Source organism: Cricetulus griseus (assembly GCF_003668045.3).
Source record: "Cricetulus griseus strain 17A/GY chromosome 1 unlocalized genomic scaffold, alternate assembly CriGri-PICRH-1.0 chr1_0, whole genome shotgun sequence".
NCBI classification, from domain to species: Eukaryota; Metazoa; Chordata; class Mammalia; order Rodentia; family Cricetidae; genus Cricetulus; species Cricetulus griseus.
Window position 1 is genome coordinate 138700204 of NW_023276806.1, and position 21175 is coordinate 138721378.

General features: G+C 43.7%; 1 protein-coding gene across 1 annotated transcript in view; it reads right to left on the reverse strand.

Moving 5' to 3' along the window:
* Positions 1-21175, reverse strand: part of Cpm (carboxypeptidase M) — a 58332-nt gene that overhangs the window by 24522 nt on the left and 12635 nt on the right. Inside the window, exon 2 of the mRNA XM_035450620.1 lies at positions 821-918. Coding sequence (XP_035306511.1) covers positions 821-918 — 98 coding nt within the window. The remainder of the gene's footprint in view (positions 1-820; positions 919-21175) is intronic.

Below are 21175 nucleotides of genomic sequence, written 5' to 3' on the forward strand. Positions count from 1 at the left end.
GGGAGCTGACTGGGAGCTAGAGAAAGGCAGTAAGCAGCTTTCCTTCATAATCTCTGCTTCAGTTTCAGTCCTGAGTTCCTTCTCTGACTTCCCTTAATGACCTGGAATAAACCTTTTTTTCCCTCTAAGTTGCTTTTGGTTATGGTCTTCATCAGTGCAAAAGAAAGCAAACTAGGGTACCAGCCATTCTTGTAAGAGCGGTAAGAGGGTAGTTTGTGGAACAAAATAAAAACAATGTTCATCTCCTCTAATTTGGAAGAGATGACACTACAGAGTCTAAGTGGTCGAATGGAAGGAACATTGTGTATCTCTCGACTTGCACCCTGGAAGTCCCAGAGCTGTAACAGACAGCTCCAAACGCCATGCTGGGGCTGGAGGAACAGCTCAGGGATGAAGTACTTGCCTAGAAAACATGAGACCAGTGCCATAAATGAATAAAGATTAAAATTAAAAATGCCAGATGCTGGGAGTCTGGATTGTTATTTGGTGTCTTCTCAATTGTTTTGAGTTCAAGTACAACAGAACTCCTGTGCTCCAAGAAGGAGCCTTGGGACAGGGCTGGAGGCAGCTCAGAGAGTGCCCCAACACAAGGGCAGCTCTGGTTACTCTCTCAGGGGACCAAGCATACAGCCACATTGTCTGATGCTGCTAGAGCTGGCTCCCTTAATTTCCTCCCACGCCTCCCAGGGAAGACAGCTCGGGCCCTTGCTGCCTGACTACGACTCATGGTGTTCATCCAGGCTTTCTTGTCAGTGTGGACACAGACCATGGGAAACCTGAGGGCAAAAGTTTCTTGCAGATATTCCCACCAGGTACATACCTCATCTCCATGCATATTAGCCACGTATTTGAATTCTGGAATCCCAATTCGGTGTTCCTTTGGAGACTTCCCCACAACAAGAACCCACAGGTTTCTACCTTTACAGAGAAGAAGGAGAGAAATAAGTTATCTCAAAAACACAACAAATGAACTCTGAGAGAATGAGAAGGTTAGCACTCGTCTCCCTCCTGGAGACTTTACAATTTCACGGTGACTTATGTTCATGCGACGAACATGGGCATGCTTCAAATACTCATTATTTACTGTCGGAATGGAAAGAAACTCAACTTAATAGAAACATTTATTACCCTAAAATGTAATTTAAAAGAGCAGTATATTAGGTTACACTGATCTTATTTTCCAAACATTTATGTACTGTGTTCTGGGATCCTACTGCCTTATAGCAACAATCTTGCTAAAGCACACATTATACAGTGAAATCACAGTTGATGGTTGACTGGAAGGGTGCCATAACTTATAAGCAAAAAAAGGAAAGGCAGAGCAGTGAAACTTGTAATTTAGGAGGGATTTTTTTTTTTTAAAGTAAGAGAGGTCTTGTATTCTTGTATTCTATCGTAGGTCTTGTATTAGGGTGCTGACATAGTATGGCCTTAGCTGTACTTTCTGTGTTGTGTGAAGAATTCAACCCAAGGCTCTGCATACCAGCAAGGAATGTGCTTTGTCTACTGAGGTATAGCCCCTCTCACCCTCTCCTTGTTTTTTTTCAGGGTTTATTTATTTTATTTTATGTGTTTGCTTGTATGCTTGTATGTATACACATTGCAGGCAAGTATATATACCTCATATATGTATACATATACATGCATGTATGTATACCTCTTGTATGTATACACATTGCAGGCATGTATGTATACCTCTTGTATGTATACACATTGCAGGCATGTATATATACCTCTTATGTGCTTGGTGCCTAAGAAGTCAGAAGAGGGTGTTAGATCTCCTGGAAATGGAGTTACAGATGGTTATGAGATGCCATGCGGGTGCTGGGAGTTGAACCTTGGTCTTTTGGAAGAGCAACTAGTGTTCTTAATTGATGAGCCATCTCTCTAGCCCCTCTTTTGTTGTTTTTGAGTCCAGGCTGGCCTCAAACTTACAAGTCTCCTGTTTTGGTCTCTCAAGTGCCAGGATGGCAGGCATGCATTGCCATGCCTGGCTTTGGCTGTGCCTTTGACTGTGCCTTTGATTCTATTGGGTTCTGTCAAGTAAGCCAGAAACCACAGCCCAACCTAACAATGCCAAGGACAGCTTGCAAGTCCCCTTTCAGCCACAGACTGGGATTAAGGAAAGCAAAGGCAGAAACAGATCACTGAGGTTGTGTGTGTGTGGCAGGCATGACAGTTGGCACTCTGCCTTGTAATCTTAAGTGCTTTCTTGTCATGAACCACTGAGCTAGACTGCCAATAAAACTTTTCAAATGAGAAGCTATTATGCAAACTGCTATGATCACACAGTCAGTAAGAGACTATGATTTGATTCCCAGTCCTACAAAGTTAACATTTTTATAGAAAACAAAGTTGCTTTTTTCTTAATGGAGGAGCTGTTAATCATGGTTCTTTGAGTTTGTTCTGATAAATACTTTTTTTTTTTTTGTAATGATTAGTGCTTTCGAGGCTGGTAATCATAGATTTGTATTGAGTGTAGTCTTGCTCCTCAAAGTCAAGGGGGAAATTCGGTACTCTCTCAACAACATTTGCCAGCTGTTGTTCATAATTCAAAGTCTGCAGTTGTTGGCATGTTGCATACATGATAGTGAATGGCAACAAAACTTGACTTGAAATGGATGCCGAGTATTATTTAGTATAAGGGAAGGGAAATCAAATCAATCAAACATAAGTAAAAAAACATGTCAGTGGGAAACTCAATCCCACTTTTGGCATGGACGACCTCTAGATGAACTGCAAGATAAGAAACTGACCTTGAGTGATTTCAATGACTCCCAGTCTGAGGATAAGAGCAATCGGTCACCTGAACAATACATATAATCCTTTTTGGAATGAGGACCCTCTTAAAGGGCTTTACCCACCCTCTCTACTAACAATGGGCCCTTGAGCTTGGTCTCAAGTAAGCAAACAGGAGATAAAGTACTCGCTTTTAACCATACACTTGCCAGAGTAAATTTTTCCAGAGTAAATTTTAAGCAAGATACTCCTTCCCCACCCGTAAGGTTGGAAATACTTTATTTCCCAAAGTTCTAACAAATAACGGTGTGCTCAAGAGATCTGAGTTAGGTGGGAGAGAAACAGCTCAGCAAGTAAAAGTGCGTGCTGTGTGAGCCTGACATAAAGTCATGGTGGAAGGAAAGAACCAGCTTTCTCCTGACCACCAATTAAATGAAACTTTCATTCTAGACATTTCAGTATGGATTTACTAACTTGGTTTGACAGAAATCCTGGGCTTGTGACATGGGTACAACTGGGTTTGTATGGAGGAGCAGGAAATGATTGACAGTTTAGAAGCATTCGCTGAAATACAGAAGACGCGATGGGAAGGTGGCCCAGTGGGTTAAAGTGCCTGCCACCAACCCAATGACCTGAGTTTAGTCCCCAGAACCCACAATGGAAGGACAGAATTGAGTCCTAAGTTATTCTCTAACTTCCACATAGATTCCAGGGCACACACAGATCACATATACATGTGCACACATAATAATAATAATGAATACTTTCTAGATTTATTCATTTATTTAATTATGTTATGCCTATGTGCTGGAAGGAGAAAAATCAGTTTTCTATAATGGAGTGTCACTGGGTGTATAAGCTGCACTCAGGCCCAGGAGTAGTTGGCCAACCCAAAATGAACTCGAGGGTTTTTTTCCTAATGGGCTTTCTTCTTCCTCCTCCTCCTCCTCCTCCTCCACCTTCCTCCTCCTCCTCCTCCTCTTCTTCCTTCTTCTTCCTCCTCCTCCTCTTCTTCTTCCTTCTTCTTTATCTAATTTCATTTTGTTTTGCCAGTTTTTGTCTTATTGACTTTTTGTTTGTTTTGATTTTTGTTTTTGTGTTGAGAGAGAGTGAGAGAAACACAGAGAGAGAGAGATACTGCTTTAATCTGTAAAAGCTTTAAATTAAATAATGGAGTCATTGGCATAGGTCTAAGGGATAAGAAAACCAAGTATAAGCTGGGCCTGAGTGTAGCTTATACACCTATAGTTTGCCAATTTTTAATTTATCAACATGCTAACGTAGCATTTGTTAAGTACAGTTATTATATGTCAGGCTCTATGCTAGGAAACTGAGTTAAATGGCAGAACCATGGTTCGAACCCACTCCCATCTGATTCCAAAACTGCTGCTCTTTTGACAACACTAGACTGCCCCAATCCCCAAGTGCATCCTGGGATAGGGCCTGAGGCAGTAGTGCCATGTCCTATATTTTGCATTGAAGTGGATTCTGCTTGCTGCCTGGCAATGACTGCTCCAGGACTACATAGCTGAACTAGAGGCTGTGTTCTAAGGACATTCCATGGTGGGTGTTGCTGTAACAATCTGATCAGACAACCTCTGCGTTGAGAATCTCAGTGGACATGTGCAGAGAGGAGTAGGGACTTTGAATGGTCCTGTCACTAGAGCAGAGCTGCAGGTGTAGTTTGTCATGAGTCTTGTCAAATGTAGGATCTGGTACCCAGAGCACTAAGTCAACTTCTGGTTTCTCAACCTTCCACGTTTCTCTGTTCTTATAAGCACACTTTGACTTAAGTCAAAGCTTGCAAGCACTCACATGTGTACCAGGTTTCTGTTTCCTCAAAGACCAGAAGGAGTCAACCCACTGGGAAAGCTGCTCCAAGGATGCCCAGGAACAAGTTACCAATTGTTTTGAGTTCCTTTCACCCTTCCATGAGAAGATCTTGGATCTGACACCATCTTGCATTCCCCAAGCCCACATATGATCCCATTACCACCCACACAAGAATCTTATTACACACAACATGCAAACTATGTTGAGTGCACTGAGGAGTTGAGCACCATATACTCTCTAGGTCAATATAACCTCATTCTTCAACTTAAATCTGTCTCCAAAGTTCACACGTCCTCTTCATGTGAAGTAGAGAAGTCATTATAAAACCAAAGCAAGTTTCACAGACACAGACACACACACACACACACACACACGCGCACGCGCACGCGCACGCGCACAGATGATAACAAAACAGAAGCAAAAAGCATGTACAGAATGTCCTGACTGTTTTGTGTCACCCCCAGCTAAAAGCATCTCACATATGTTCATTCATTTAGCACTAATAGCCGCCAGCAGTAGGCATTAGTAGTAGTCTTCTACACCCAGGCTTCAGAGGGCAGCACCCACGTCCCCTTCAAACTGGTTAGAAACACACATCTCTGGGCCCCACCAATATCTGATGGGAACTCTGAGCTCTGGGGTGGTTTTTATTTTCTGAGACAGGGTTTCCATGTGTAGCCCTGGCTGTTCTGGAACTCACTCTGTAGACCAGATTAGCCTCAAACTCACAGAGAACTATCTGCCTCTGCTTCCTGAGTGCTGGGATTAAATGCTTGGACCACCACTGCCAGGTTTCTGGGATGTTTCCATAAGCTCTCCAGGCACACACAGGGCAAAAGACCACTCCAGCAGAAGCTGGTGTTGGTCCAGCATCCTTGTTGTTCTGCTGCTCAACAAGAAATGGAAAATGCATTATATAATCAAATGAGCAAGGCAATAACAACAAAAACACCCACAAACACGAAAGTCTGTGCAAGCTCACTGCGAACCCAACTTCTGATGTGGGGACTTTCAGCTTTTCCACCCTGAGAACTAGAGAGGGAGGGAGGAAGGGGAGGGAGCAGTTTCCAGGGTTACAGCTACTACCAGGTGGCCTTTACTTTTTGTTTTTAACCAGGCTTCCGCTGTTGCCTGCCCAGCCTCCTCTGACTTTGGGCTTGCAGGCAAGCCCAGTGACTCTGTGCTCCAAAGCTGTGGAATCTGGTCTGGCTGTGTTTACGGGTCTGGTTGACCCATTTTCACTTGTGTTGTTCTCAGCATAATAGGGCAACCACTGGATTGCCTACTTCAAGTACTGTGAATTCCACAAAGAATTCTAAGAAATTCCCTCCAAATAATTAGCTCACAGATATCACACCTCAGATACCAATTTACACACATGTACAGACCCATTCTCTCTCTCTCTCTCTCTCCCTCTCTCTCTCTCTCTCTCTCTCTCTCTCTCACACACACACCACCACACACACACACACACACACAGAGAGAGAGAGAGAGAGAGAGAGAGAGAGAGAGAGAGAGAGAGAAACTAGACAGCAAATACATTGGCTAAACTATAAATATGAGGCCAAGTTGGAAACAGTGGCCTTGCCAGGCTCTAGTCTGTCATCATTGTAAACGTGTTGTCCCCTAAAGAGCCAGCATGCATGGACAGTGTGACCATAGTGGCTAGCTTCCACTCACTCAAGAAAAATTCCTTTTCCATCTAATCTCCTGCTATTCTCCTCTTCCTCCCCTGCCACTATTCCTTTCCTTTTTTTTCTTGTCGCCTCCCCCACCCCCCGCCTTTTAATTTTTGAAATAGGCTTTCCCTGTGTAGCCCTGGCCAGCTAAGAACTTGCTGTGTAGACCAAGCTGATGTTGAATTTGTAGCATTCATCCAGCCTCTGCCTTACTCTGAGTGCTGAGATTAAAGGCATGGGCCACTTGGCCTCCAACATCTTTCTTATTCTTCTCCTACATAACCCTGGGTTGGATAACTCTCGGGCAACACTCCACACTTACTGCAACCACAGAGTATATGCAGGCAAGGAACCATGATTCCCTGTACTTTTTGTATGGCCCTGGCACGATACTGTAGAGGATCATAAATGTATGCTGGATAAACAGACAAGCAGCTAAGTTAACAGGCAAATCAAGGAGGCCAATTGGAGCTGACATCACCCCTGGCCCAGAGATTAGATGGAGGATTTTGGTTTTTCCAGTATTTATGGAAACACCTGTGGCCTGCCAACACAGTGCCTCTGGGGTGGGCTCTGGGTAGAAGTCAGTTTTCTATTCCAGAATAGATGGACCTTCTCGGAGCACTTCCATATAAATGAGTCCTGAGGCCCAAAGCAAACATCTGGCTTTGGGTTAGACTCCGCCAATGCACACCGAGGGATGGGGTTTCATTTGCTCAGACATCTGTCCCCATGGATGGAATGCTTTGGTATGGACCAGAGAAGCGTTGATGTTAGGCTTCATTTTATTTCTTGCTGAACAGGTGAGGGGGCGGGGGTAGGGAGTTTTAATTCCTAAATGAAAGGCCTTCCATTTTTATTTATTTTTTAATTAAAATAAAGCAGAAAAGCATAAACAATGTCAGGCATCAAACCCAGGTCTTTGTGTGTGCTCTGCCAAGAACACGAGTGGCTAGTGGCAAGCATTCTACCACTGAGCTACACTTCCAGCCTGATGGTGCATTTTTAATTAAAAAGGGGAAAGAAACTATCTGAAGACGAGTCAGGTTGGAATACGTTCTCTTTTTCTGTTTGATTTCAACATGGTTAAGACTCCTAGAGACACAGGAGTGCATGTCATCAACCAAACAGAACAGCCAAGGCCAATCCTTTGCTTTCTTCCTCCTGCTACTCTCCACTTTCTAGGCCTCCTTCTCTCTAGTTGTTCTCATTCCACACACCACAAACTGAAAATTACTCATTTGTAACAAGTTTTCAAAAAATAGACATAAAACCATCATGTCCTAACCATCATAATTTTCTCTGTCTTTTTTTTTTCTTCACACAGAGACAGGAAACTTGTTTTTAAATCCCCAAAGCTGAAAAAATAAATCTCTAGAGGTCTCATACTATAAAAAGCCCCAGCTTCCCTTATTGGTCCCTTGGGGGAGAGATAGCAGCTGAATCTGCTCTCTTTTGAAGGGCAGGTCAGCAATACTGATGAGAAGTTGAGCACCCCCTTGAAGAAGTGCAAACAAGTACTTAGAGAATTCTTAGATGTTTTTGGTGTTGGGGCTGAACCCCAGGGCCTCACACATGCAATACACATGCCATGCACATGCTCTGCTATGCATGCTCTACACCTCCAGTCACTTGGTTTTAGAAGATGCAATTCCCCATAGTGTATTGTCATTTGGGATTTCTGTTTTATTGACAGAAGTGTTATGGTCCAGTGGTGATGCCGGGCAGGTTAGACCCAGGATGAACTAACCAACCAGTCTCCAAAGATATGACATAAAAGACAATGGGTGGGTCAACTTGAGGCCCCAAAACAGCATATACGAGGATGGTAACGGACTGGTGGTCAAGAAAGAACGCTAGTAACAGTGACCACTGTGCCAGCTCAGGGCGCCATACACAGGACTTAAGGATAATGGGTGATAGTGAACATTATCTAGATTGGATCAAAGCAACTTTAGGGATTTCTTCAGCAGAGGTGCCAAGGCAGAGCTGCCACCCTTCCCTCTAGCGAACTTTGCAACATTAGGTGTGCCTAGGCTCTTCAACATATCCTTGCACCCTATCCATTTACTTAGACTGAGTTCTGGGTAAAAGGGGCTTTTTCTAGAAGATGAGTTCTGGGTAAAAGGGGCTTTTTCTAGAAGATGACCTGGGAGAGGCACAAGGGAAAGACAAGAGGGAGAAGAGAAATCTAAACCCCATGGCTAACAAGACTGGGGCTGCTACTGGTTGATTCAGACCTCTTACATTTTAAAGAGTATATAAAAATTTTTGGAATTAAAATAAAATTAAATCATTTTCTTCTTTCCCCTTCCACCATCTAAGCCCTCTCATGTGTTTCCACTACCCCATTTTCTCTCAAATGCTCGCCTCTTTTTCTTTGACTGCTATTATAATCCTATAATGCTACTTGTATGTCTATCAGTCTGGAGCTGACCACCGTGGATAGGATAACCAACAGGGGTTCTTCCCCAGGGAAGACTACTTCTCTCATCCTCAGAATCCTTTGGTTGCCTGTAGTTCCTTGTCTAGGAGGATTCTTGGTGAGATTTCTTGCTTCCGAGTTAGCCTGTCTACGGGTGTCATCCTTGTTCAGGTCTTGTTTAGGCAGCCATAGAGTTGACACTTCATGAGTGTTGTTTCCCTAGCATTTCTAGGAGATGCAATCTGACATCAGATTTCCTGGTCCTCTGGTTCTTGCAAACTTTCCACCCCCTCTTCCACAATGATTCCTGAGCTTTAAAATGTAGGTGCAGTAGTTGCTTTCTATATGTATTGTTTATGGCTGGGCACCATGAAATCACTTGTTTTCTGCATTTTGATTGGCTGTGGTTTTCTGTAATGGTCTCCATCTGTCGCAAAGAGAAATTTCTTCAATGATTGTTTCTTTGCTTGCTTTAACTAGAGTCTTAACTGCTTGTGTTTTGATGAAGTCTTCTCTTTGGGGAATCACAGGACCTGAGAGGCTGCTGTTGAAGTTGAAACTAGAGGATACCAGGGTCCTCTCATGACAGTGAGATTGCAATTCTTTCAGCTTAACTAGTCGTCTTTTCTTCTCTTGTTCTTCCTTCTTCTTTCTCTTCCTCTTCCTCTTCCCCCTCCCCTCCCTCTCTGTCTCTCTCTCCCTCTCTCTCATTTCTATAGTGAGGGGTAGAGATTTGTATGCCGTAGCGCATGTGAGGAGCTCAGAGAACAACTTTGTGGCGTTGGTTCTCTCCTTCTACCTTTACCTGGGGTCAAGAGATTACATGGTTGTCAGGCTTGCACAGGCAGTGGGGGTGCACACCTTTAATCCAGCACTTAGGAGGCAGAGGTAGACAGATCTCTTCGAGTTCAAGGCCACCCTGGGCTAATGAGATTGATCCACTCTAAAAGAGAAACAAAGCTCACACTTTTGATCTCAGCACTTGCCAGGCAGAGAGAGGAATATTAGGCAGGAGGAGACAGGAGATCATTGCATTCAGTCTGAAGGTTTGTAGGGACAGGATTGCCCCTTTGTTCTGAAGATTCAGTAGAGGTAAGAACTAGTTGCAGGCTGCTCTCCTTTGATATTTCAGCATTAACCCCAATATCCAACTCCAGGTTTTGTTATTAAGACCAATTAGATTTGTGCTACATTCTGTCAGTGAGTTGAGGAGGTGGCTCAGTGGTATAACACTTCCCTAGCATGATCAAGGTTGTGAGTTTGAGTCCATGCACCACAAAACACAAACAACTACAAAGGCACCCAAACTACAGCAAGACATATTTGTTAATGGACAAACCTCAGGCCCTTCTGGATAGTGCCTCATTAGAGCAATTAAAGCAACATTTCAAATATAAACAGTGTCCAAAACGAGTGATGGAGACCTTGGCCAGCAGCCAGCAGAGGCATATGCTCCAGGAAATCTGCCATTCAGTTTGAATAGACCAATACTCACTGAAGTGCCTAACAAGAAAAATGGAATATGGCTTCAGAAAACATGATCTTCAGAAGGCCTTAACAAAGTATATGTCACAAAAAGGTCACACCATCTGGCATCAGCTGAAGTTGCATTTTAAACTCATAATTCCCAGGGCATGATGCCAGAGGACAGTGTCCAGCCTGAAGTGGCATGCACACACCGCCATGAGGGCAGGGCTGGAAGATACATCACCTCTGCTGGCTGTGTTGGATCATTAAGCACAAACATCTTACACAATGCTTTCTCCCATGGCCTGTTTCTGAAATGACTGAGGTCACCATGCAGATTTTAACTATCTCACTGCCAACGAGACTTGGAAGCCATGTTGAGAATCTCTAGTTCGGCTCCTCTGGAGAGACTACGAGGCACCATCAAATGGGGTAAGCCGAGGGCTTGTAGACAGGAGTCCGATCATTAGGAATCAATCAACGACAGAAAGTTTGCTCAATATGATTGGCTGATGTGAACACAGGGCAAAGGGATTGTCCTGGATTATAAGGCTGGGCAGAGGGCTCATGGGGTAAGAGCACTGACTGCTCTTTTAGAGGACTTCTAATCTGAAGACCCAATAGCAAGACTAAATTTTCTCCTTTTAAATGTTCTTTCATGTGTTTTCCATGTTAAAGAATGGTTAACTAACATAACTATACAACTATTAGAATTGTCAGCATCTGGGCCACTGACAGTATCAAATGTTGGTGAGGGTACGGTACAACAGGTGCTCACTCATGGCTAGTAATCATGTAAAACAACATGGCTACTCCGCAAGACAACCTAGAAGTTCCTTACACAACTAAATCTCCACTTACTGTATGATCTAGCAACCAAACTCCTCATTACTAACCCAAATGAAATAAAAATTACAACCATGTAAAAACATAGACACAGGGCTGGTGAACTGGCTTAAGTAAAGGTACTGGCTGCCAAGCCTGATGAACTGAGTTAGATCACCAGAACCCTCATGGTAGAAGAGAACTCACCTGTGCAACTTGTCTTCCAAACATACATACGTCCAAAATAAATAAATGTACACACACACACACACACACACACACACACACACACACACCCCACACGACATAAGTGTAGTAGTTTTATTGACAAGTTGGAAGCAACCAAGATGTTCATCGGTAGGTGAACAGATAAATTGTTGCACAGCCAGACAATAGAATACTAGTGTTAAGAAGGAAGGAATTATCAAACCATAGAAAGACAGGGAAGAAAACTGAACACATGCAGCTAAGTGAAAGATACCAACTGGAAAAGATGAACTACTGTGTGATTCCAAGTACAGACTATCCTGGATAAGGAAGAATTATGGAGACAGTAAAAAAAAAAATCAGTGGTTGCCATGGGTTAGGGGGGAAAGAGGGACAAAAAAGTGGCACACAGGATTTTAGGGAAGCAAAGGCACTCTGTGTGGTGACAGTGGATTCATGCCATCATGGATTTATTTAAAACTCAGATAAACAGAACTCATGGCATTGAGAATGCTGTTTAATGGGCCCCGGGACTTGGCTGGTTACAGTGTGTCTATGGATACCAGAGACCTGGCTACTTACAGTGTGTCTATGAATGCTCATCAACTGTAAAAAGGATGCATTCTGGGAAGAAAAGCTCAAAGTGGGGAGCATGCACAGAAGGAGGAGATAGAGGTTGTATGAGAACTCTCTGCACCTCCTCTCAAATTTGCGATGAACTTAACACTGCCCTAATAATATTAAGTCTTGACCAAAAAGCAGGTGGGGGCAAAAGTTTTAAGAGCAATAGAAGAAACCATGCCCTAGTCCACCTGGCTTCTTGAGAAGGTGGGTCAAGAGACATTGGGGTTGTTCAAAGCCATGGGAGACAGAATATCTACCCTGGGGTGAGGTACTCACAGGCTGCTTCCTCTTGATAAAAAAGCAAAATTATACTAATGATACTGGAAAACATATAAAGAAACATTACTATGTCATCCTCCTGAAACATGGATTTATAAGTCTCCCCACCCCCCTCGGCTTGGCACTCCATGCATTTTTGGAAAGAAAATAATGACACCAATAACAATGTTAACTAAAAGATGGGGATTTTAATTTTTATAACCAGGAAAGAGAACAAAAATATTTTAAATTATGTGATTTATGTGATCATTTAGTATGGTGATTATTCAGTCATTAATTTATCAAAGGCCAAATGATTAATATAGGAATTAAGAGGCCCCATGTAGTGGTACATGTCTGCAGTTCCACTCTCTTGGCAGAATAAAGTGGCAGGATCATCTGACCCCAGGAGTTTGAGATCCATCTGGGCAACATGGCAAGATCTCTATTTCAAAAAATAAAACACAACAAAAAACAAATAATGAAAACAAAGTCAAAAAATGGAATCAGTAAATTGTAGGTGCCGGGCAACTTTATCACAACCTCCTCCTTCTTCCTCCAAATTTGGCTTCCAGTGAGGGGGAATGTAAATGGTGTCTTCTCTGAGTTTGAGGCTTTCACTCAATGCATGACAGGGCTTCCTGTTTCCACCCTGAATGGAAGTGATGTTCCCCTTTCTTAGGACAAAGAACTTGAGGCATAGAACTCTGGAAACAAAGTAAGAGCAGCACTCTCCCCATTCCACAAAAGCAAAGACTGATGTCCCTGAGACCTCAGGCATCACTAAGCCACTGCTTTCTGGAGAGTCATTAGTTGATTTTTTCTTGTCTTTGTAAGAGCTTGGATACTCTCAACAGTTGAAAATCAACACCATCTGTAAAACCAGCCCAAGCATAGCAGACAAAACCCACAAGTTTGAAAATCACTTGATTTCAAGTCTTCCCCAAGCTGAAGTCTGTAACTTCAGAGACCTCAGCATCTACCTGCCATTGCAACTTTTGCTCAGTATGTTACAAGCCAAGGCCTTGAACCAGCCATTGGCCACAAGATCCACGATCACACGGACCACCTCCACTGAGGTTTTTAAGACTCCACTTGGTAGCTTCATCAAACTATAATTAGCTTGTATCTTAGATCAGCTTCTGCCTTCCAATGTGTTGAGAAATGCCACCTCAGAAGGGACGTGATGCAGGCGGTTGCCAGTCAGCAGCTGAGCTTCCCCGCCCACTCAAGTGTATCTTATCTCCATCTTAGCTTGTACTCATTTAATTAACAATTCACACCCGCCAATTTCACAAAGGATAGGAGGCAGCCTGGTCAGACAGCACACTGCTCACTGGCAAGCTATTCTCAAGAAAGAGTGGGCCACGTGCCATATCCAGAGTCCTACTATTGACTTAACACACATATGTACATGGGTGGGACAGGTTAGGCCTCTGAAATGACACAGAAACCTTAGTAGGAAGTCCCCTAAATCATAAGGGGCCATTCCAGAGACACTCTTAATCATATTAGGTTTTTTCACAGTGGGCTAAGGGAGTCCTGATTTATGTCCAATTCACTGGCATCATCAGAACTTTCGTTATTTTGAGACAAGGTCTCACTATGTAGCTTGCCCGCCACAAACTCACGGTGTAGACCAGGCTGAGTTCATGATTCTCCTGACTCTGCTCCTGAGGTCACAGGTGTGTGCCACCATGCCTGCCTCACAGTCACAACTTTGCACTGTCCCTTGCAGCACTCGATGGCTTGCCTTGATCCTCTGACTGTATGCCTTGCTTCAGTTAAGTGGAAGGAATCTGTGGACCTGAGTCACAATTAGGCTGTCATCGTCTTTGCTTTACCACACCACCCAGCCTAATGGTGCCCTGAATGGATGAGGCAGATGCTCAGGGAGGAGCACACCAGAGGATTCGTTAAGGTTTTCTCCTCGCTCTCCTAGTTAGCGATGGCTAGCAACAGAATCACTAATAGGGCAAGGCCTGGAGACACGCCCAAACATCACGCAGGAAGAGACCAGCTCTTAAAAACCAGGGATAAGGTATTGTTCAAGCCGCCTCACATCATGATAAATGGGCATGAAAAGGCATGAAGAGGCCCCCGAAGGAAGGCTGGGAAACAGCTTTTGTGTTTATGTGGAATGTGAGGGAGATGATGTGGAGGGAGGATAATGAGATAGGCATACGGTTGATTCTCTCTAACGGAGATACGACATGATAGGATAGAGTCAGGGCCGGCGCCATTTATTCTTCTTGTACTTAAAGGATGCAAAGGGTCTTAAAACATCCCCCGTGGTGGGCATGAGGAGGATCCCAGGAAACCTGCTTGCATTGTTGTGCAATTTTCTTTCAAACCATGAGTGAAAGGATATGTGAACAGATATCCTGTAATGTGAGTTTAGCCTCTCCTGGATAATTCTTTGCTTACAGAGTCCTGTGTATGGCAAGGGGCAAGCAGATCGGTGATGCTCTCAGTCAGCAGCAGGCCTGTGGGGGCTACTTTAAGTTGGTTGTGGTGGGGGAGGATATGTTGACGGCACTTGGTTGGAGGGGGAGAGTTTCAGGGGATGGGGAATGATCATATTTCATGTTTGAAATTCTCTAAGAATAAAACTTACAAACTGAAAGTTCAAAAACTACTATGGAGAAAAGAAAATACCGTCGAGAGGAAAGAATTAGTGTAACATGTAAAGATCTGAAAAATTACATTTTGCCCATTTAATGTATATGTATAAGCATTGGTTTAAGAAAATCAATATAACTTACACATGAAGAAAAAGAAGTGTAGGAGCTAAAGCTCCCAAAGTTCTTAGAGGAGGGCCTGGTACACACTGCAGTAAGCAGATGTGTTGGGTAGTTGACTGGTGCCTCTAAACTTGGTATCACAGACACTAAGGGTCACAGGGTCCAGTGCCAAAGGAAGAAAGGAACTGTGATGGTTTGGGCAGGTGATTCTAGAGAGTCTGACACAGCCATCTTTAGAGAATTATCCATCTAAATCCTGTCCAATTGTTATCCATACTTTTGCTATACAGCGTTATCGTTCTAGAATCTCAAAAAAGTATTGATTAACATTTTAAAACACTTTCACAGTCCATACCTTCTCTAGCCAGAACAAACGGAAGTAATGGACAGTTAATCTGGGGCTGGGGTATTTTTTGGAATAGGGTACCCTCAAGCTTGTTTTTGTCCCAGATGATGGAGTCTATCACAACTCCAATTCCTTCTGACTTGTCATCTGGCTTCTGTAAGGCTGTGACATTTCTCTATGCTTCGTGTTTTTCCTGAGGTACCTTAGTTCCCGGGACACAAAGTAAACCAGGGTTGCTCTTCTGGCCTCTTGTCCCTACCTGAACCCACTACAACCTCAACCTATCCCTTAGGCTATGGCCTTGTTCCTCGTCCCTTCCCCCTTTCTATTCTAGACATCATCCCTTGCATTGCTTTTCAAACTCCTCATGGCTATTTCTGCTTATGAAAGTCACCAATACATGAGAATGTGAACATTCATAAATGTATACTATAGGATGTGAAATCTGGTGGCAAACAACTCCACTCTAAGAGATTCCAGACAAACTCAGGTCCTAAAGTGAAACTATAAAAATGCTAGACTATGTTTATGACCTTTGGGTAAAGGTGACTTTTTAAAATGATGCATGGAATGTAATGGCTTAAAGAGAAAGCCTGATGAACAGGACCTTGCACAGATGAAAAAAACTTACACAAGGCAAAAAATGTTGAAAACAAAATCCAGCAGACAAGCCACAGAGTAGATGAAAATATCTGCTGCATTTATAACAGAATGCCTAAGAAACAGCTAAACACCGAGCCATACTCCTGGAATTCAGGTGTGGAGAGGGAGGAGGGATGAGCAAAGGAGTCAAGACAGTGCTGCAGAAACCCGCAGAAACAGTTGACCTAGTGAGAGCATGGAGACCCCAGTCATAAAGCTGGGGAACCAGCATTGGACCGAACCAAGCCCTCTGAATGTTGGTGCCAGGTAGGAGGCCAAGACAGTCTATGGGACCTCTAACAGTGGAGCCAGTCTTTATCCCTAGAGCACAAATGGACTTTGGGAGCCCATTCCCTATGGAGGGATACTATTGCAGCCCAGATACAGCAAGGAGGGCCTAGACCCTCCCCCAAATGATATGACAGACTTTGAAGGTCCCCCATGGAGGGCCTCACTATCCCTGCTGAGTGGGTGGGGGGTGGGTTGGGGGTCAGTGGGGAGCATGGGAGGGCGAGGGAATGGGGGGATTGATATATAGAGTGCTTTTAAAATAAAAAAATATTTAAAATTAAAAACAAGAACGCCTAAGAAAGTCTACAAGTTAGTAGACAAATAGGAAAAAAGCCCTAGAAAATGTACATGGGCAACATACTGGAAGGTTAGGTAAGGATTAGGTCCCCAAGGGCAGCAACTGTGACATTCACGGGTGTCCCGAGGCACTTCCTTATTGCTAGATAATGAGAAAACTCACTCATTCTCAATTTCAGTCACAAAAATGGCATTTAAAGCAGAGGGGTTTTCATTCTTGAAACAGGAAAAAGTTTAAGCATTGATTAGCAATGTGGGATAAATGTACTACTTGCTCCTGTGTCCATCAGAGCACAAACAGTCTCTGTGTAGGAAGGGGAACTGCCAGGATCTACCAGGAAGGGCACCAATGTCCCTGTGGAGCTTTTGATTCGGTGATGCCCACCATGGGAAATGGCTGTGCACCCGTGCTTTCTCAAAGGGCCTTGTCACAGCATCTGTCTGAAATATCTAAAAGTTGTAAACAATCTGAATGCTCACCAATGTGGAATAATTAGTTAGATCATGATAAAAATCATAGCACAGAGCAATTACGGAGCAGTTTAAAAGATGAGGTCGGTACCTACCAAACAGCACCAGGTGAGAAGGGCAGGCTGCCCTGTGGTTCTTGCAAGGGTGATGCCCATAGAGCAGAACTGTAGATGATCAGAAACATGTTTGTTCCTGAGCCCTTTTACCTCACAGTGTGTTCTGGGCATTGTGCCAGGTCTAAACAGTAAGTCTACCCTATTCTTTTTAATAAAAGTCATATACTATCCCATTGATGGGATTTGCCATAACCTTACCAATTTTCTGTTGTTTTCTTAAAATAAAAATCTCTATTAAGATACAATTAACACACCACACAATTTACTAAGTGTACAGTTCAGTGGTGTGTGGTGTATTACATAATTAATTTTTCAAAATCAGTGTGAGAAATCAGATATGATTAGTCACTGTATACATGTGTCACACTAATCTATTTAGAAAAAGCAATTTTTTGTTTAAAAAAAAGAAATGTTTTCATTTGGGAGGCAGAAGCAAGTGGAATTCTGTGAGTTCCAGGCCAGCCTAGTCTACATAGCAAGTTCCAGGCTAGTCAGAGTTATGAACTGAGACCATGTCTCAAAAATAAAAATGTATGTTGGGCTGTGGTGGCGCCAGCACTCAGCAGGCATAGACAGGCAGATGTCTGAGTTCGAGGTCAGCCTGGTCTACAGAGTGAGTTCCAGGACAGCCAGGGCTACACAGAGAAACCCTGTCTCACCCCCTGTGCCCCCTAAAAGGACAGTTGTAGCATTTTCTAACTTGACACAATCTTTAATTGTGAGGATTAGATGTGTCCACCATTCTTCCTCATCTGCCCTGTGTAACACAAGGTTTAGATTGAATCTCAAGTTTGCACAAGTGACTATTTAGAAGGATTTACACTGAACATTTGAAAACAAACATGTTGTCTCACTTGCCAGATTGCTTTCTTATATGTTCCTTCCAAAGTAGGTTTTTAAAACAATTACCAAACAAAACAAAAAACAAAACAAGAAAACGATAATTGTGCTAAACCATATAACAAAATCTGTCATGTTAGCTGTTTTAGGTGGTTTTAACCATATGGCTGCAGTTTTACTTCTTACTGATGTAATCCAGGCAGCAAATCTCCATCCCTTTTTGTGCAAAGGTTTCCTTAGGGTAGAAAGCCTGTGATGAGGGACAGTGGGGAAGGCAAAGGGTGGCAGAGAAAACTGGGTTTGCCTTTCCCTAAGATTACTACTTTATTCCTGAATGTGATTTTTAAGCATTTGACTGAGACAGGGATTTCCCAAAGCAAATGTAAAAGTCTGGAAAAAATTAGAACCCCCCATAAGCTGATTTTCTTGTGTTTGATCACTGCCAAGTACATAGCCACACAGCTAGTGACAGAAAAGAACGGGTTGCTACTCAGAAGTGTATATACGGAAGATGGCATCTGGACCTATTTTTATTTTATGTGTATGAGTGCTTGAATGCATGCATGTATGGATGTGTGTTACATGCATGCCTGGTGCTCACGGAGGCCAGAAGAGAGACCTGGATCCCCCTGAACTGGACTTACAGAGAGTTGTGAGTGGCAATGTAGGTTTTGGGTCTTTACAAAAGCAATAAGCGCTCTTAACTACTGAGCTACATCTCCCACCACCCTGAGTTTTTTGTTTGCTTTGTTTTTCATTTTCTTCCCCATACATCCACAAGCAGCTGGGCCCTACCTAAACCTACCTAACACACAGCTAGATGGTGTGAGATGTAGTGTCCTAATCCACACATCATAGGTCCACTGTACTCACCTTCACTCTGTGCCCTCAGGCTCCTCTTACACAGGAGTGTTGTAACACATGTGACCCAGGTCCCAGTGTGTGCTGGCATTTGAGAGTAGGAACAAGGTCATCCTAAACCGGTTAGCAACAGAGAGCCAAGTTCTGCAGATGTGGTGCTCTCGGCCCCATGTTGTTAGGAACTCCCTAGTGGTCCAGGACACCCTAACACCACAGGTCAGTCTGTAAAGCTGTGCAGTGGTATTGGCCTCTAAGGGTGCTGAGAAAGGTCAATAAGATGAAGCTGGGCCACTGCCTCACTGTCTAACCTGGTGCCTGACACCCAAAAAACATGTCCTCAGTGAACCCTGAGGGTTTTTAACAAGTTTGAGTCAGTGCCTTACTCCAGAGCTGCCAATCAGCACAAGTCATGGAACAGCAACAACAGTGCATTCTTCCACTGTGTTCATGTGCTGATTTATTCTATGCCCTGGATGTCAACTTGCTCAGCCCTCTCAACCACTTACAAAGCAGGGACCATTATACATACTTTGTAGAAGTGGCAACAGACAGGGGAAGACACAGGGCAAGATCATAGTCACTCAGCTGCTGAGCCAAGATTTGAACCCAGCCAATATGTAAGGTCTGTATTCTAAACCACCATATTGTGTATGAATATCTGTGAATTTGGGGTAAAAACATAAATAGGTGTTTTCCTTTTATTCTGGTAGTTCCCCAACTCCTGTAACTGATATGAAGACCTCTCTCTAAGTTTTCAAAAATCAAGATGACAGTCTGGGGATGAAGCTCAGTGGTACAGAGCTTGCCTAGCACACTCAAAGCCCAAGGCCTGATGTCCTGTTAGCTACAACAAGATGTGTCTACATCAATAGTATCAAGATGATTTTGCCAGTTTGTTTTCATGCGCCTACCGAGTTCAGGAACATTTATTTCTTTCTGAGGACCCCTGTCTGCATACCACAGGCTGGCCCAAATATTGGCCTCAAGGGACCCCTGCTTTAGTTTCCTAATAACCTGGAACTCCAAGCACCACCATGTCTAGTTTCTAGAAACACACTCTTTCTCTTCTTCCTTCCTTCTTTCGTTTCTTCCTTCTTTCTTTCTTTCCTTCTCTCTCTCTCTCTCCACACACACACACATACACACACACACACACACACACACACACACACAACACACACACACACATATTATTTATATATATATATATATATATATATATATATATATATATATTGGTTTTTTTGAGACAGGGTTTCTCTGTGTAGTCTTGGCTGTCCTGGAACTCACTCTGTAGACCAGGCTGTCCTGAATTCAGAGACCCACCTGCCTCTGCCGCCTGAGTTTTGGGATTAGAGGGGTGCAAAGCTACCACCACCTGGCCTCATTTTTCCCCAACAACTACTTGTTATTCGGGTGATGTCAAAATAGGAAGTATAAGAAAAGCCACTATAAAGTTGTCATTGGTTATTTATGACCTCTGAGATCTATAAGCCTAATGTAGTTGGACTCAAATGCCTGACAAGTTGCCTTTGGTGCTGTGACCTCTTCTGTTTCCCTAGCTTCCTCCTCCGCGTTGAACAGCTTCTCATAAGATCACAGACAGGCACCTTTACAGCTGCCTGTAATGTAATTCCTTAGAGGAAATGCTGACTGAGCAAGCCTCAGTGTTTTGTCAGCCAGAGGTTACTCTGTGTTCTCCTCTTAACTTGCTCCTGTCTCCACTTGCTCCGCATGGGGAAAAGTTTCTCCCTCCAGCTAACACCACCCCCAATGGTGCTGACGACTTAACTACCTGTGTGAACAGAGACCCCTTCCCAGGATTCAGAAGACCTCAGCAGCCCAGGACTGGCTCCCAGCACTGCACTGCCATCTTTTCCCAGACAGGGAAGGAGTTGCGTATACGCACTCATTGAGTGCTTGCTGACGGCAGCACTGTTTTGCCCCAGTGGATCAGCATTCTTAGTACTACAGTGTCTGGGATGCCACGTGTCTCTGGTCTGTCTCTGTGTCTCTCTCTGTCTCTGTGTCTCTCTCTCCCTCTTATTCCACCTTGTCCCCCCACATAGTTTGTCTAAATCTGAAGTTTGGTTGTGAGCAGAGAGGCTCCTGAGTGCAGGCACCTCGAGAGAAAGGGTAAAACATCTAAGGATGTGAGAGTGGGAGGGGTCAAGAGCCGGATCATCGGCTAACCTATCACAGGTGATCTGTCAAGTCGCCTTATTTGGCTTAGCATAGGGATGCACTCAATATTTCTTAACCATCTTGTTTTGATCAAGTTCGGAGGGCTCCAGACATTTGTAAAGTGTCCCGTGTGCACATGTCAACTGGAATGCTGCCTCCCAAAGCACAGGGTGTCTCCAAACAGCAGAGGACTCTTGCACATGTGTCTCCCAGCAGTAACTTGCTGATAGTGCATGCTCAGTTTGCTCCTGATAGTCCATGCTCAGTTTGCTTTACCAAGTCAATACAGGTTGTTTTGTTTTTCACAAAACTCACTCCTGGGAGTG